Genomic DNA, 17,965 nt, shown 5'->3' on the forward strand with positions numbered 1-17,965 from the left:
CCCACCCCTGAGAGCCTGGCGGAGCAGCAGGGGCGGTGCTTTATTGGGGGCTGGGGCCAGGACTGGGGCCGGGCCCAGGACAAGGACCAGAACTGAAGTTCAGGCTGGACTTCGGGTCTCGGCGTGACCGCAGCAGCAGTGCTGCTTTGGGCACAAGACCTGCAGCCCGCAGCGTGAGTGTATCGTCCTGGTAGAGTGTGGGCGGGAATGTGCTGAAGATCTCAAAGGCAGAGGCATCCATGGCCCTGGGGACCAGGCACAGCAGATCAGGCTGGGCAGTGGGGCCAGAGCCCCTCTGCGGCCCCAGCCCGGCCCTGACCCCACCTGGCCTGCGATAGCAGGGCTCGCACATCGCCGATGGTGTTGTCAGGCTGCATCATCAGTAGGAAGACCTGTTCCCCATTTTCAGACTTGATGCGCAGCATGGAGAGCGGGGGTGCCGGTGTGTTGGGCGACTCCTGGCTCCTGCACAGCCCAGAGGCCATCAGCGCTTCCAGTGACCCAACGCCCCCAGGCCGTCACCTCCCCGTCCTGCCCTCACCTCTCTCGCTCAGCAGCCAAGGTGGGCGTCTCCACCACTATCTCCTGGATCCGGGCAGGCAATGGGCAGCAGTTCTAGAAGGTATCAACGGAGATGGAACACAGCCTTAGGCCCCATTTGAGTCATCCCCGCAATCCTTAGAGGGACACATCCTTGACCAGGGACAGATGAGACCAATGAGCAAAGCGGGAGGGGGTGTTCTGTATGAACCAAGGCCAGAGGAGAGGTAATGGAAGGGAAGGAGGCTCTGTCTAATGGAGACAGATGATGACCAGGCTGGAAGCCTATCGCAGCCTGGGGTCAGGGAAGGCTTTCCCTGGAAAATGACAACTGAGCTGTGACTGAAGGATGAGTGCGAGTTCTTAGAAATGGAATGGGTGCAGGGATATTCCAGACAGCATCAACGAAGATCCTGGGGTCAGGGGAAGCTTCCTAGAAGAGGTGATACATTTGGGCAACTGCCAGCACTGTGTGTGGCTGAAGCTGGGGATCAATTGGACTGAAAGGAAAAAGCTGGTGTGTGGAGGGGCCTGGCAATGTAGGATGGGCCTTGAGTGCCAGCATAAGGAACCCGGCTTTATACCAAGAACCACTGGAAGATTTCAACAGGAAAGGTAGCCTGGAGTATGGTCAGCAGGGGCAGGAGTGGCGGTTGGAGGCAGCCATCTGGGAGAGACACTCTAGACCCTAGACCAGGGTGCTGGGTGCTGCTAATGGGGAGAAGATATGCATCTGGGAGAAGTTCTGGGGATGGACAGACCAGACAGGACTTAGCAATGTGTGGGTAAGGGAGGCAGAGGAGGCCTGAGAAACAGGTTTGGTGCCTTTCACAGGCGGACACCTAGAAGGAGAAGCAGGATACGGAGTCAGGAGACAGAATGATGAGGGCCAGGTAGAGTCTGAGGGGCCTGTAGGGCCACCACAAAGGGAGTACCCAGTACTGAGTTGGATATTTTGGCATAGACCTTGATGCGGTGGCCTGGGCATTGGGCTCACCCCTGGCCTGGACTCTGACTTGAGCCCTCTTACAACCAACCCAGCTGCTTCCTGGGGCCCAGCCATTGCCCTCACCAGCCTCACAGTTTTCAGGAGACAGTGGAGCAACAGCTCTGAGGGACTCATAGGGGCCTCTAGCTTGAGTCTCCAGATAGGACACTGCTCTGGCAGCTGGACCAGGACTGGTGATAAAGTTCCCCTAGGAGGGCTGGGGGAGTCAGGGTTGGCCTCACCTGCAAGGTATCCCTAATGGGGCCCCGGATGTCAATCACCTCGCCTTGCCGGATCACACACTTGGGAAGCCTGTTCAGAAATTTCTCAGCAGTCATCCTGGAGCCTGCAGGGGGGCATTGAGAACCGAGGCCCAGGAGGGACTGTGAGTGGTGCTGGAGCCTGCCTGGAGCTTGTTCTTCAGTTCCCCGAGCCCTGGCTCAGCCTGGAGGCCAAACTCACCTGGGTGCTCCTCCACCCTGTCCAAGGCCTTGCGCATCCGCTGCCGGCCCACCACACGGCCCTCACCTGGGAAGGGATCCAGCCCATCCTCCAGGTAGACCTGATTGCGCAAGTCACTCACCTGGCAAGAAAGAAGGGAGACAGCAGCAGGCCCAGCTCTTCAGCCCTTTGCCCCACTTTCATCGCTATTTGCCCAAACACACGCCAGGGTATGGCCTAATGCAACCCCCAATTTAAAGATGAGGAAACCCAGGCCTCAGGAGAGCCGCAGTTCATTCTAATGTCACCTCCCTGGGCCCTGCTGCTCCTACAAGCACCCCATCCACACTAGCTGAATCTGCAGTACTGACACCCTCCTCAGAGACTCCCCATCTCAGGAGCCTACCAGGAAAACAGTGTGAGGGGCTCAGGAGAGGACGAAGCCCCTGCTTTTGTCCAGTCTGCAGCACAAACCCCATCATCATTCCTGGGGCCCAGCCATTGCCCTCACCAGCCTCACAGTTTTCAGGAGACAGTGGAGCAACAGCTCTGAGGGACTCATAGGGGCCTCTAGCTTGAGTCTCCAGATAGGACACTGCTCTGGCAGCTGGACCAGGACTGGTGATAAAGTTCCCCTAGGAGGGCTGGGGGAGTCAGGGTTGGCCTCACCTGCAAGGTATCCCTAATGGGGCCCCGGATGTGGGAATGGCGCCTCACTTCCCTCATCAAGGGATAGCTACGAGGCCCCCATGGTGGCACAGATGCCTTCAACGCCCCCAGGCATGACTCATGCTGTTTCCTGAGCTCTGGTGGCAACATGCTCCCTCCCTGACATGCCCTCGCTGCAGCACTAACCTACCACCCTCTGGAACACATAGCCTCATGGGCTCCGGTGGTGGCACCTACCCACAGGCCAGCTCTACCTTGTCCTTGAGTCCCAACATCTGTTCCCTCTGCTTTGCATTTGTGGCTCACAGCCCTGCCTCCCACCCTACCCAGATAGCTTCAGGAGGCTTGGGGGAAGCCGGGCCACTTCTGCAGGGACCACAGCTTGTCAAGGTGTCCTGAATGCTGGGGAGGACTAGGAGGCAGTGGCCCCGCAGCCAAGGCTGTCTCCACGATGCCAGCAGAGGGCGCTGCTTGCTGCTCAGCCTCTCCACTCCCTTCCCAGCTGGGCTTCAGGCTCATCCTCCTGGAAGGCTGGGGTGCCCCTCAGAATGGGAGTTGCTTCATGAGGCTGTGTATACCCACTCCATCCAAAATCTCCAAAAGTATGGTTTGAGGAGCAGCTCACCTTAAAGGGGACCCCATTGGGGTACAGTCGCTGGAGCTCTGAGGGAAAGAAGCCATCCAGTATGTCTCGGAGGCAGCGCTGTAAGGGGAGAGGAAAAGTGAAGGGGTGGCCTGGGCTTGCACCCACCCTGCCCTGCCACTGGTCTGGATGCCAGTCCCTGGATCTGGGGTCACCCAGTGCCGCACCCTCTGGAAACATTGAGTCCCAGGGCTTGGGAAGGGGCCTCTGCAGGTCGTGCGTTGGCCTGGGTGCCCTGTGGAGGGCAGGCTGGGCCTGGGGGGAGCTGGCTCCATCATCCCCAACTAACAGTGGAGAGCAGGGGCACTAGCACAATGCCCCCCACACCACTCCTACCTGTGTGGAGGGATCGTAGAAGGGCTGGAAGGGCCCGTCGAACATCATGATGCCATTCCGGTAGACCTTCAGCGGGATGGGTTCCAGGGTACAAAGCCGCGCCCCGCCAGGCACTGGTGTCACCTGGGTGTCACCCTCTACCACCAGCTCACTAAGATCCTTCAGGCTGGCCAGAAGCCTGTCAAAGTCCACCTCAGGGGGTGCCAGTGAGTCCCCTGGCAAAGAGGACAGACAGACACCTATGAGCCCTGGCCTCTGCGGCTCCCTCCCAAGCTTGGCAGTGGTCTTAGTGTCTCCTTAAGTAACTGCCTGGGGAAAGGGAATGACAACTAACACTAGATAATAAGAGCAGCTGTCTTTTATTGAGCACTTATTTTGTGCTAGGGGTTTACTATCCATATCTCATCCCCACTTCTTACAAGCCCATCTGTAGGGGCTATAATCACTTCCATTTTTCAGATGAGGAAACGGAGGGTTAGAGAAAGTTACATGGCTTGCGAGGGACACAGCAGTAGGCAGCAAAAGCAGGACCTGATCTCAGATCTGTGTGAGGCACTGGGTTGGCAGCTGAAAAGCACAGGGCAGAGCTCCCAGCTCTGGATCAAGGTCTTCCAGGTTCAAATCCCAGCTCCTCCACTTCTACCTGTGTGACCTTAGACCGGTCATTTAATGCTTATGCTGCAGCATTGTCTTCTAGAATGGGATGACAGTAGTACCTGCCCCCTAAGATGGCTGTAAGTCTCCAGGATGACCACATTAAGAGCCAGCTTGGAACATGCACCCTGTCCATGTTTGCTACTGTGTCCAACTCCACCTTGCACATGTGGTCCTTAGGCCAACCCTGAGGCTATGAGGCAGGGGTTGTTTATCTCCATTTTACACATGAGGAAACAGGCCCACAGAGCTGAAAAACGACTCTTCCACGTGGTAAATGAAAGGAGGAACTAGGAAGGGAGCCAGGGATGACTCTCAAGTCTGTTTTCCCACTCATCTGCACCATCAGGAGAGGGAGGTCAGAAGAGGGACAGATGGCTTTTAGGGAGGATGTAGGGACAGCTGCTGGACAGAACAGATATGGGACAGACCTTAGGTTGTGCAACTATTTCTGGGTCACAGACCCCTTTGAGAAACTGACGAAGCTCTGGCCTCCTATTCTGAAAAATGTGTGGCGCATACAGCTGTGCACTGGCTTCGGGGGAAAAGATGGAGGGTCGGGACAGCCGTGACAGATAACAGAGCAGAAAGGTGGAGGGCAGGTGGATGCTGGCTGGGGACAGACCAGGGGCCTGTTGTGTCATCTTTGATGGGACCTGGCCCCCAAGTAAGTCATCCGTTCAGGTGTACACTACCACACACCAGTAACTTTCGGGGCCTCAGAGAGGCTGTTTTTCAACAGGACAGGCAGGCTGCGGCAGGAAGTGGGTCAGGGCTCTGGGGACTGAATTCCCTTCCCCTCAGCAGTGCAGTGGCGGTACCAGGGAGGTGCAGATGTGTTTCCTGTTGCCTTTGCAGCGGCTGAAACGGTAGGCCCCAGCTGGCCTTCTCCTTCCCCTATACTTCCTACTGTTGAAGGGGCTATCCCTGCCCCCACCTCCTCCTGGGGTTTCCCCATAGTCCCTGAGATTCCCAGGAAAAACTCACCTAACAGAATGATATCAAGACATTATTTTAACAACTACTTTAAAACCAAACTGGCGAACCTGAAAATAGTAGCAGAACAGATCATCTCATACAACGCCAGCCTCAACTCTTTTTTTTCTTTTCTTTTTGAGAGATGGTCTCTGTCACCTAGGCTGGAGTGCACCAGCATGATCATGACTCACTGCAACCTTGACCTCCCGGGCTCAATTGATCCTCCCACCTCAGCCTCCCGAGTATCTGGGACCACAGGCAGGTGACACCACACCCTGCTACTTAAAAAAATGTGTTTTTGTTTTGTAGAGACAGGGTCTTGCTGTTGCCAGGGCTCCCTCCTCTTTATAGATGGGGAAAGTGAGGCCTAGAAAGGTCAGATGACATGGCCTGATCAGACAGAGCCAGGAAGAGCACCAAATACACCAACTCGTAATCCAGTACTCCTGCCACCTCCCAGGGCCAGGGCTTTTTCAGGCTGATGAACATGGGTCATCGACATGGGATGGGGTCAGAACAGGGAGGATGCAGAGAAACTATGAAAGGGAAGAGAGAAGCTTGCCAAGAAAATGGCCCTGGCTTAAAGAAGTAAAAGCGGGTGGGTTCAGCAGGCGTTGGATGTGATAGAGATGAGACTGGGGCCAGGAAGAACCACAGCTCTGGGCAAACCAGCACTGAAAGAATGAGACAGGAAGAGCTACCACAGCAGGACTGTGCGAAGCCAGTCAGCCGCCACCACCCCACAAGGGTTCAACAGAGGCCTGACCCGTGGATGGAGAGAGGTGCAGTCAGGGTGGGGGGGGGTGTCGCACAGGGTGAGGAAGGTCAGAGGGCAAGTCCCAGGCCTGCCCTGAGCTAGCAGCAGAACTCCAATGGGGAGGCATTTCCTCTTTCAGCCACAGCTGTCCTTTCTGCACAATGGGGAGAGGGTAAGAACCCTGTGCTGCCTGCAAGCTCCAGCTGGTGAACCTGTCTCAATGATGACCCTGTGCCAAGCACCGGAAGGCAGGCATCACTGTTCCCGTTTTACAGATGAGGAAACTGGGCCTTGTGAGGTGTCACGCCCCAGATCATGCAGCCTGCAGGGCCCAAGTGACTCAGCCTCAGTGGTCAGTGATCACGTAGGCTGCCTCTCAATATTGGTTCTTGGGAGGCTGCTTACTCGGGTCCCTTTTCCAGGGAGGGTGGCAATGCTGGGAGATCACCTCTGAGGCCTCATCCAACTTTGAGAGCCCATGAGCATATTAAAATGAGGAGCAGGGAGGTCAAGTCTAAGCTCTTTGGCCCAACTCCCAAGACCCTTACTTAGCACCTGGCCTACCCAGCCTCCCCTCAACATGCCCCTCCCCTTGCTCTCTGCTGGGTACTGAAAGGCACTTCCAAGCTTTGTGACCTTGGGCCTCTATAGGTCTCAGCTTCCTCTTCTGTACAATGAAGACAATAAAAGCTCCCAAGCTTCACAGGGCTGCTGTGAGGCTCAGAAGAAGTCCTTAGCAGATGGTGACTGTTGTCCCTAGCACCACCTACTCAACGTCGGCGCAAGCTGCTCCCACTCACCCCCACCTCCTCCTGAACCCTTGCTAGGAGCATCCCCACCCTCTGCCCGCCTTGAGGCGATATGCCTGCAGCCCTTGGGCCGGCTCCCTTTGCCCTCATCACAGGCCACTGCTATCTGCTTGCTTGTTTGCCTTTCAGCCATGCTGGGTACCCCTTGAACTCGGGAGCGTTGAGCTCTGGGCCTGGCCCAGAGTGGCTGGGCCACTAGAACAGGAGCACCTGTGCTCTGCTGGGCCCTGTCACTCATGCCCAGAGTCCTGCCAGGCCAAGCCCAGAGTGAAGACAAAAGGGCGGCAAACAGTGACAATGGCATGTGTAAGTATCACTGAGGGGGTTGTGGAGCCCAGAAGCGGGCCAAACCCTACCATCTTAGTGGAGAGCTGGCAGCCCCTCACTGCACGAGTGCCGTGGCGCCCCAGCAGCTCACGTGGTGCCGCCCTCCCTGTGCCTGCCCGACCCTCAGGCAGACAGTTGCAACAGGAAGTGGAACCACTGTTACCACACACCTGCAAGCCGGCCCCACCCTGGGCACTTTCTTGCAGTCACTCTGCTCCTCAGAGGGGCCAGTGCAGGAAAGGAGGCCCTGCGGGGCTGGTCACTGCCAGAGCACTCAGCAAGCCTGTGGCATGGCAGGATCTGAACTCAGGCCTGCTGGGTCCCACCCGCAGCTCTCTCTGGTCCCTGCCATTGAGCTACGCACCACCCTGTCCCCACCTCATCCTGTGCAGACAATTGTCACAGCATGCTCTAATCATCCGAGCCTGGGCACATGGGCATCACAGCCAATCACACGCAGCGACACATGCCCTTGCCCATGTGCCAAGCACTGGGACAAGCATGACAACAGCTAGGTGACAGTGGCTGTCACAGTTCATCACCACATCCATTCTGTGGCCCTAGGAGCACTTCAGCACGACTGAGGAGGAAAGGAACTCAGAGGGGGTCAGCAAGCTGCCGATCTGGGGTCTGACCCGACCTGAACCCCGCCTCAGCCAGAGCCTTTAGCCCCTTCCCTCAAGGAGAGCCCTCCCCACAAAGCCACAGCAGCAGCACAGTCCACACAGGGCGGGTGGGTTTGCTGGCCAGGGGAGAGAGAAGGGGGCGAGGCACTCTGTGGGGACAGAGCGGGAGCAATGGCTGGAAGTAAAAGTATAGGTGGGGAGGAGCTGGGCCAGGTAGCTGTGGCTGGGGGCATTGAAGGGCAGGCCCAGGGGCAAGTCACACAGGATGCAGAGTCAGGGGTTCTCCAAACCAGACTCAGGAGTGTGGGGCTTGGGAGGAAGGAGGGAGGCATTCAAGGTGCCGGCAAGGAGAGGTGGAGCCACAGAGGGAGGCAGGGACTGACTAGGGTAGGGGAAGTGGGGACCTCAGACGGGGATGGGAGGGTCAGGATTCTCAGGGGAACAGGAAGCAGGGAGTGAGGAGCTCAGAAAGCGCCAGGGGGAGGGAAGCGCGAACCTCAGAGCTGACCAGAGCTCTCAGCCCCGAGGCCCAACACCTGGCCCAAGTGGTGTGTGACCAGAGCAGGACTGTCCCTTTCATGTCTCCGAGGACCCTGAAGCATCTGGCACAGCATCATCCTCTGTGAAGCTGGCAGAGAGAGCAGGAGAGTGAGCAATCCAGCCTGACGCCAAGCCTCTGCACAGTTTCCCCACTGCTGGGCCGCTTCACGCCCCCACCGGCCCTCCTCCCTAAGGCAGGAGTCCCAGACTCCAGAACATTTGAATCATCCCCCCGGCTCAGCACAGACGGCTCTGGCTCACACTCCACGAGCCTCCACCCCAGTGCCTGTGGGAGCCTCTCCAAGAGAGGGAGAGCAGAGCGATCAGTGAGCATCAGGCCAGCGGGCTGTGAGCCTGAGGGCCCTGGGCAGGAGCAGACTGGCACCTGGGGAGAGAGGAATGGGGATGCAGGGTAGAGAGAAATCCCAGGAACAGAAGCTGCTAGTGATGAAACACGTGTCATTCATCTGGCAGGAAGAGCTGAATCAAGGCCCCTCCCAAGCTGAAAAAAAAAATCAAAAAACAAAAGAAGGAAGAAAAGGCATGAGGGGGCCATGTGGCCAGGGCCTCCAACGGAGTGGCGGTGTTTTTCACAAGTGACTTTGACTTGAGGCACTCAGAGAACAACCAACCAATCAGGGCAGAGTAGGAATCCACAGGCCAGGTCCAGAAACCAGCCATCAGGAAAGGAGCAGGGACGTGGCCCTGGCCAGGAGGAAGGCTGCCTGGCAACAAGATGGCAGGCCACCTGAAGCCTGAGCCCCACCTGCCATGGCAGGGCCTGGGGTGCGACACTAGGGAGCCTCTGGCCTAGACTCAGGATATACATTCTTAGAGCACCTGCGGCCACCTGATAGGGCCTCACCTCACACTCACACCTGGGGTCCCTGGAGAACTCTCCCCATGACACCCACCCTGGGTTCAGTTAGAGCTTTGGTGCTGGCATGCCAGGGCCTACAGTGTCCTGGGCAGCAGGGCCACACTCCCCTTCCCAGAAACATCCAGGCTGCACAGCGTCCAGCTTTGCTGTGTCCCAAATGGACTCAGCATCTTCTCCGCAGCTGGGCTCCCTCGAGTCATTCCTGACTCCTCCAGTCCCCCTCGTGTACAGATACCAGGGCCACGAATTCCACCTAAATCTCTCTGCCAGTACCTTCTCACCATCCCCACCCTCATCATCCATCATCTCATCTTCTGCCTTGGTGACCAACTGCCTTTGGATGGGCTCTCAGCCTTAAGTCTTTTCCCTCTCCCCTCAATGAGTCCATAGACTCCTTAAGTGCCTCCCTTTACCCATCTGTGAAATGGAATAACCTCTGCCCCTGTCAAGGCTATGAAGGCTATGAAGATGCTGGCGGGGCACAGTGGCTCACAACTGTAATCCCAGCACTCTGGGAGGCTGAGGCAGGAGGATCACTTGCATCCAGGAGTTCAAGATCAGCCTGGGCAACACAGCAAGACCTCAGCTCTACAAAAAATAAAATCAGCTGGCTTTGGTGGCACGTGCCTGCAGTCCCAGCTACTCGGACAGCTTCGGTAGGAGGATTGCTTGAGCCCAGGAAGTTGAGGCTGCAGTGAGCCATGATTGTGCCACTGCACTCAGCCTAGGCAAAAGTGAGGCCCTGCCTTTAAAAAAAAAAAAACAAACAAAAAAAAAAACAGAAAAAAGAAAATTCTTTGAAAGCTGCAAATGGCCAGGCACGGAGGCTCACACCTGTAATCCTACCAGTTTGGGAGGCTGAGGAAGGCAGATTAGAAGGTCAGGAGTTCGAGACCATCCTGGCCAACATAGCAACACTCTGTCTCTACTAAAAATACAAAAATTAGCCAGGCATGCAGGCATGGTGGCAGGCGCCTGTAATCCCAGCTACTCGGGAGGCTGAGGCAGGAGGATTGCTTGAACCCAGGAGGTGGAGGTTGCAGTGAGCCGAGATCACGCCACTATACTCCAGTCTGAGCAACAAGAAAAAAACAAAAGCTGCAAATGGTGCACAAATGGGAAGTGAGGTTTTTAGAACAAGCGGTGAGGGTGCTGCACCCTGAGATTTGGGGGGCTCTGGCCACAGCCCAGGCCTAAACAGGAGGCAGGATTCTCCTGTTTGGAGTCTGGGTTTTTACCTAGCAGGAGACGGGAAACCAAGAAGGTGTCATCATCTTCCAAATGGGCCCCTTGGGAGCTGTGCTCCTGCTCCCGGAGGACCACCCCTGCCCTCTGACTTTGGAAACGAGGGCTCCTGTTTGTCAGGCCAATGGCTGCAAGTCCAGAGCCAAGTGTTCTGTGTTTAACTCGTTTGCTCCTGTAATTCCCAGGGAAGGAGAACACTCCTGTTTTGTTGATGAAGTGAGGCTCAGAGAAAGGAGGTCACCTGCCCTAGTCACACCTGGGATGAGAGGTGGCATCGAGATGAGGGCCCAGGTGTGCCTTACTCTAGTGCCTGGAGAAGCATCTTTTGGGTGACAATCTCCATTCTTTGAAGAGAATGGGCCTGGTTTTCAGAAATGGCCAGTTCTATGGACCCAAATCCATAGGAGGGGACTGTGGGGGGAACATCCCTCTAGATATTACCGGCCAAGTTAAAAACAAGACATGGTGGGGGCCCACAGAAGTAGGTGGATTCCAATGTCCATAAGCGAACCTGGAGAGGGAGGCCATGCCTGGGAATCTGGGAGCAGTTTCTAGAACAGAAGCATTGCTTTTTTTTTTTTTTTTAATTGAGACGGAGTTTCACTCTTGCCACCCAAGCTGGAGTGCAGTGGTACAGTCCTGGCCCACTGCAACCTCCGCTTCCCAGCTTGAAGCAATTCTCCTGCCTTAGCCTCTTGAGTAGATGGGATTACAGGCATGTGCCACCACACACGGCTAATTTTTGTATTTTTAGTAGAGACAGGGTTTCGCCACCAGCCAGGCTGGTCTTGAACCCTAACCTTAGATGATCTGCCCACCTCGGCCTCCCAAAGTGCTGGGATTCAGGCGTGAGCCACTGCACCCGGCCAGAAGGATTATTGCTTGTTAAATGCAACAGCTTCTAGATGGGTGACATTTTGTAGACTGTGCAACCTGAGGCAAATGAGGCCTTGCTACCTCTTGTATCTCTGGGTCTCTGACAGATGAGCAAGAGAGAGCAGAGGCGGGACTGGGGAGAAATGGACCAGCAGGTTAAGTGCTCAGTGACGGAAGCTGAGGCCGCCCCTGCACTGTGCCAGGGGCAAGGTGTGGGCTCTCCGGGGCGCCTTACGAGGGGGGCCAGGGCATGAATGAGATGGGCCTCTGGGGAGCTGCTGGCCAACAGCAATCTATTGGAGAATTCCTTTTGAAGAGGGCCTGGGGGATGCCCTACTCTACCTGGCTTCCAGAACTTCCTGGCCGTCATCCAGTCCCTCTCGCCATCCTCTGAGACTGTCTTGCTCTCTGAGTCCTCCTGGTCCATGGGCTCACCCACCCACTGCAGGCCATAGTCGCTGAGGAACCGCTGTGGAAAAGAAGGGGGAGATTCCAGGGCACTGTCAGCTCAGCCCCTTCCCAGGGAAAGGTGGTGTCAGCCCAGAACCCAGCCTCAATCCCCAGGCGACAGGGCCCCAAACTGACCCGACAAAGGGATGAGTGGGGGGGTGGATCTTGTCACTTCCTGGATGTGACCTTGGAAAGCCACTTCAGCCCCTAGAGCCTCAGACTCCTCCTCTATAAAATGGAGATGACACTGCCTGCCACACAAGCTTATGAGGAGGACTCAGTAAGATCACCCACATCGGTGCCCGGCCCACGTGATGGCTTGGTAAAATCAGCCTGCTTGTTGCGGGAGCCGCGTGGCCTGGCGCCAGTGTGAGGAGGAGGCAGGGCTGAGGGATGTGACCCATGTGCCAGCCTCCCTAGGGCTTGGCCATACATCCCCTCTGCCACAGGAAACTTCTGAACTGTCTTAACGTCCACACCCCTCTTCTCTTCTCAAGCCACAGGAACCTGGCTCCATCGCCACGTCACTCTGAAACTGCTCAACGTGCAGCCACTGCCAGCCTTCCCGTCACCAAGCGCAGAGGCACGTGTCTGTCTTTATCTCTATCTTGCTAGTTTTCCTCCCATCTCCTGGGCTGTTCCTTTCCAATTTCCTTCACCGTTTCCCCATCCAACACCAACTGGTGAGAGCCCAGCTCCATCCACACATTCTCCCAAATACATATGGACAGAGCCCAAATTTGTATATATGCAGATCTCACCTGAGCTCCAGACTCACATATCCAACTGTCTACACTTGGATGTCTAATCACCGTGGCTCCTACCCCCTCGCTGCAGGTTTTCCTGCCTCCGGAAATGACACCCCATCCACCTGGGAATTCTCTGTGGCCCATTCCTCCACAATGACCTGCAAGGCCTGGGATGTCCCCTCCAATGCAGCCTGGAACCCATCTGCTGGGCTCCATCTGTCACCACCGCCCTAGTTCAAGCCACCATCACCTTTCTCCCGGACAATCCAGGGCCGCACCTGCCTCCCTCTGTCCTCTCCTTACCCACCCACCCACCCTGACAGAGCAGGGTGGTCTTTTTGTCATGCCACTTCTCAAACTAAAGCCCTTCAATGGCTTCCCATTCTTTCAGGACAGGATCCAACTGGCACCACAGGTGGCTCCAAGGTGATTCGGCCCCTATGATCTCTTTTCTCTTCCCGTTCTCCTTTCTCTACACAGCCACCGACCACGAGCCAAGTTATGTGGTGGGAGGTGGCGCCTTTCCTCTCTAAGGCCTGGATCCTCTTCCCCCATCCCCTCCTCACTCACCAGACATGTCACTCCCACAGTTGGTCCCCCAGTGTGCCTCTATGGGTGTCATCCATTTATTTATTTTTTGAGACGGAGTTTCACTCTTGTTGCCCAGGCTGGGGTGCAATGGTGCAATCTCGACTCACCACAACCTCTGCCTCCCGGGTTCAAGTGGTACTCCTGCCTCAGCCTCCCAGTAGCTGGGATTACAGGCATGTGCTACTATGCCCGGCTAATTTTGTATTTTTTAGTAGAGATGGGTTTTCTCCATGTTGATCAGGCTGGTCTCCAACTCCTGACCTCAGGTGATCTGCCCGCCTCAGTCTCCCAAAGGGCCGGGATTCCAGGCATGAGCAACCATGCCTGGTGGTGTCACTCATTTAATCATGTACCAGCACTTTCTGTACTTGTGTACCTGTGTACTCGCTTGTCCCCCTTCCCCCAGGCTGGCAGCCTCATGTAGGCAGGGACCATGTCTGTCTTGTTCATGCTCTGCCCCAGGCCCACCCCAGGCAGATCCTCCAGATGAGGCTGTTAAATGAATGAAGTGATAACTGGGTGGCTGAGATGCACACAAGGGCAGTCATGCCCCCTGCCCTGAGGCTCTGGCACAGCCCTCAAACCGTGGCCACTGCTCAGGGACAGCCCCAGGTACAAACAGCCTGGAGCAGGAAGGGCTCTCAGCTGCACCTGGAGGTTTGCTGCCGAGGTCTTAAATTAGATCAGGGCTTTGGAAACCAACTCTGCATGGAGAGGGAGAGGCTGAATCCCAGGAAGAACTTCCGGCAGGGCCCATGGAGGGGTGGGGGACACAGAGGACGTATGCATGCCTGGGACCCTTCCCTGTGCCTAGTGTCCCTCTAGTTCCCTTGCCGTTTGAATGGCTCTGTGAGTGGGGGTAAGACAGGTGACTGGATTAACCGAGTTCCCAGTGAGCAGAAGTCACGGCCAGAGGCAGCAAATGGCTTAACCAATTCAGTCCTGGGTCCTGGGTGCACAGCAATAAACAGAAGGAAATTGCTCCCTCCTTCATGGAGTTCAGAGTCCCACAGGGAAGTGAGATGAGAAACAGAAAGCACAGGATGGAGAACCTGCTGAGGAGGCCCCAGGAGAATGACTGAGGACAGTGGAATTGGCCAGGGGGAGGTGGGGGAACATTTCAGCAGAGGGAACAGCATGGCCCAAGGCCCTGAGTTGAGAAAGAGCTCCAAGTGGTCACAGACTGGGAGGAAGGGCCTCATGGCTGGAGGGCAGAGTGGTTCAGATGAGATGAAGGGGCACACAGGGGCCGGCCTGCGGGGGCCATGGTGAGGACTGTGCAGTTCAGTCCAGTGGGAGCCATGAGGTCTGCTAAGCAGGGGAGGGGCATTTCAGAGTATTGGTCAGGCCCCAAAGCAGGGGTGTGCCCCAGCCCTGGACACCTCCCTGGCTCTTTAAATTCTGGGCCAGTCCTGGGTAGGGAAATGCAGGGCAGGGCCCTGGGTGGGATGGGACGAAGAGGGGCCCAGAGAGGTGGGCTCGGACCTAGTTCCCAAAGGGTGTGCTGCACAGAGCTGGGGACTGCTGGCTGCCCGCATCCCCGGGGCCCACCACGCTCACCTCCATCTCCCCGACCTGCCGCTGCAGCTGCACGCACATCACCTCCAGTTCCTCCTGCCGCTGCAGGGTCACCTCGGCTTCAGGGAAAGACAGGGATGGGCTTCAGCTGCCCCAGCAAGACACTGCCAGGTCAGCTCTGCCCTGAGGGTCACCTGGAGAAACTGTTCTGGGGATCCCCTGAACTGCCTCTTGGCCCCCCGACCTCTCCCCTGACCCTGTGGTGGGTGCCTTGATGGGCTCTAGGAGGCCGCCACCCACTCAGAGCCTCTTGTCCTCCACACTTCAAATAGGACTCAGACCCACACAGGAGGGCACGGAGTGACTTCAGCACTGTCCCGGATATGTCACAGCCCCTCTGTGGGTTCAGCTGTCCACACCCCACCCAGCAGTCAGCTTGATGCTCTTGATACCAGAAGCCATTGTCCAAGATTCCAGGAACCCCAGGCCCAGGGAAGGTGCCTCACCCAGGGCGCAGACCAGCCCCACAAGAGCCTCCTACCCGAGTGCTGCTGGAGTGTCTGCACTAGGTCCTCCAGGGCTGCTATCTTCTGATCCTGTAGCATAAGACACAGGGTGAGCACAGGGCCTGTAGTTCCCAGAGCCTTGCCCAGACGGGAAGCTCCAGAACTTTCCCTACATTGGACACTGGGGAGCAGTCAGCCCCTGCCACCCTTTGGCACAGCCACTGCTCCTGGACCTCAAATAACTGTCGAGGTTCCTCTGAGTGGGGAGAGGCACAGCTCACACCTGAGGACCCCAGCATCTGGGGATGCCGCGCTCTGCTCAGAAGTCTGCTGCTCCACCCAATCCTGGGTCTACTGGGCCCTGCTCAGCTGAGGGGAAGACCCTGCCCCCAGCCTCTCGGCTCAGATCACAGGGACCAAGATCAGGCCCAGGACATACCTGGTCCTCAGATGATCCTAGAACCACCCGCCCTAGTCCAACTCCTGGCTTCCCCAGCCCAGCCCCTCTGCCTCTCAAACCAGCCCTTGGCCCTCTCCCACCTGGGGCCCCACCTTGGATAGTATCTCATCAGTCTGGGCCTTCACCTGCTGCTCCAAGTCCCACAACTTCCTCGTCATGGAGGCCATCAGCTCCGAGTCATGGAATCCAGGGACTGCCAAGCAGACAAGGTCTTTAGAGCCCAGGCCTAGAGCTGAGGCCAAGTTGTGGGGGTGGAGGGAGGAGGGCAGGGGCTGCAGGAATGGAAATTAAAGAACTGACAGCAGCTCCCACTGGCATCTTAGGAACTGTTCTAAACACTTCATTTAGATCAGCCCCATGTAATCAGTGAAATACGCCCATGAGGTAAATGAACTATTTTAGGAAAGTGAGGCATACATAGAGGGATCGAGTAATTTGTCTAACATATACAAGGAAATGGTGTAACAGATGGGCCACATCACCCTGAAGCATTGCCAAAAATTTCACCCTGAGTCTAATCAAACCTCCAAATCTGGTGTCCAGTTGGTAGGCAAAAGGGCAGATAGAGGAGTGAGGCAAACACCGCATGGGCAAACCGCCAGATAAAGCCAGAATTCGAGTAGCCAGGACTCTTCAAAATGTCTATGTCACTTTTAATTTAATTTTTGGTTGTTTTTTTTTTTTAAGAGATGGAGTCTTGGCCGGGTGCGGTGGCTCATGCCTGTAATCCCAGCACTTTGGGAGGCCAAGGCAGGTGAATCATGAGGTCAAAAGATCGAGACCATCCTGGACAACATGGTGAAACCCCATCTCTACTAAAAATACAAAAATTATCTGGGCGTGGTGGTGCATGCCTGTAGTCCCAGCTACCCAAAAGACTGAGGCAGAGGAAGTGCTTGAACCTGGAAGGCAGAGGTTGCAGTGAGCCAAGATGGCACCACTGCATTCCAGCCTGGTGACAGAGCAAGACTCAGTCTCAAAAAAAAAAAAAAAAAAAAAGATGGAGTCTTGCTGTGTTGCCCAGGCTGGAGTACAGTGGTACAACCATAGCTCACTGCAACCTTGAAGTCCTGGGCTTGAGGAATCCTCCCACCACAGCCTCCCAAGCAGCTGGGACTACAACTGCACACCATCACGCCTGACCAATTTTTTTTAACTATTTTTTGTAGGGAAAGGGTCTTGCTTTGTTTTCCAGGATGGTCTCAAACTCCTGGTTTTAAGTGATCCTCTCGCCTTGGCCTCCCAAAGTGCTGGGATTGTAGGTCTGAGCCACTTCACTCAGCCTTGTCTCTTTTTTGAGACAGGGTCTTGTTCTGTTGCTCAGGCTGGAGTGCAGCGGTAAAATCACAGCTCACTGCAGCCTCGACCTCCTGGGCTCAAGTAATCCTCCCACGTCAGCTCCCAAGTAGCTGGGATACAGGCACATGCCACCACACTCAGAAACATAATCAATTGTTCAACCTAGATGGAGAATGTATGGTATTCACTATATTATTATTTCAACTTTCCTGTATGCTGAAAATTTTTTCAAAATAAAAAGTTTTACATCTGTGTAGTGTGGGAAATAATTTTTTTTTTTTTTTAAGTATGAGAATGGGACAGGCCTGGTGGCTCATGCCTGTAATCCCAGCACTTTGGGAAGCCGAGGCAGATGGATCATTTGAGGCCAGGAGTCTGAAACCAGCCTGGCCAACATGCCACGACCCTGTCTCTACTAAAAGTACAAAAATCAGCCGGCATGGTGGCACCTGCCTGTAATCCCAGCTACTCAAGAACTGCTTGAACCCAGGAGGTGGAGGTTTCAGGTTTCAGTGAGCAAAGGTCGCACCACTGCACTCCAGCCTGGGTGACAGTGAGACTCTGTCTCAAAAAAAAAAAGAAAAAGTATGAGAATGAAGAAAAGAGAAACATACAGGAAGAAGCAGGCCTTTTCTTTTTCTTCCCCCAGACACTGTCCTTTCTACGTATGAAGCAGGAACTGCAGACATTATTGTGCAACCACATGAGGCTGACATGTCAAGGCAGGTTCAATGGAAAGATGCAGAAACCTGAGCCCCGATGTCATCTTTGAGTCACTGAGTTAACACCCCTGGAGCTGCCTCTTTAGGACTTCTCCGCATGTGGGATAACAAAACTTCCTAATGTTCCTGTTGGGTGAGGAAGGGTTTTCTTTGACTTATAGTTAAATGCATCTTAATTGACACAGAAATATTTGAGAACTGTCTGCACATGGGGTACAGGTGAGCTCACTGGGGCACAGTGGACACAGAGGAGAACCCAGGCCAGAGGAACATCACATTGAAAAGCTGAGTGTCCAGGTGCAGTAGCTCCCACCTGCAATCCCAGCACTTTGGGAGGCCAAGGCAGGCAGATCGCCTGAGG

The 17,965-nt window shown here is 55.6% G+C and overlaps 1 protein-coding gene across 10 annotated transcripts in view; it reads right to left on the reverse strand.

Moving 5' to 3' along the window:
* Positions 1 to 29: 29 nt before the first annotated feature.
* UBXN11 (UBX domain protein 11) overlaps positions 30 to 17,965 on the reverse strand; it is a 24,580-nt gene continuing 6,644 nt past the window's right edge. For 4 of the 10 annotated variants that reach the window (XM_017534655.2, XM_017534659.2, XM_037740685.1 and 1 more), the window contains 11 exons: positions 15,664 to 15,776; positions 15,159 to 15,213; positions 14,660 to 14,736; positions 11,652 to 11,778; positions 3,618 to 3,832; positions 3,264 to 3,341; positions 1,991 to 2,111; positions 1,771 to 1,874; positions 542 to 615; positions 325 to 465; positions 30 to 245 (listed from right to left, as the gene is read on the reverse strand). In XM_017534655.2, coding sequence (XP_017390144.1) covers positions 41 to 245; positions 325 to 465; positions 542 to 615; positions 1,771 to 1,874; positions 1,991 to 2,111; positions 3,264 to 3,341; positions 3,618 to 3,832; positions 11,652 to 11,778; positions 14,660 to 14,736; positions 15,159 to 15,213; positions 15,664 to 15,776 — 1,310 coding nt within the window. In that variant the 3' untranslated portion in view covers positions 30 to 40. The remainder of the gene's footprint in view (positions 246 to 324; positions 466 to 541; positions 616 to 1,770; positions 1,875 to 1,990; positions 2,112 to 3,263; positions 3,342 to 3,617; positions 3,833 to 11,651; positions 11,779 to 14,659; positions 14,737 to 15,158; positions 15,214 to 15,663; positions 15,777 to 17,965) is intronic. The other 6 variants (XM_037740686.1, XM_017534661.1, XM_017534657.2 and 3 more) reach the window with 3 other exon arrangements.

This window comes from Cebus imitator, unplaced genomic scaffold, assembly GCF_001604975.1.
Source record: "Cebus imitator isolate Cc_AM_T3 unplaced genomic scaffold, Cebus_imitator-1.0 Scaffold87, whole genome shotgun sequence".
Taxonomy (NCBI): domain Eukaryota; kingdom Metazoa; phylum Chordata; class Mammalia; order Primates; family Cebidae; genus Cebus; species Cebus imitator.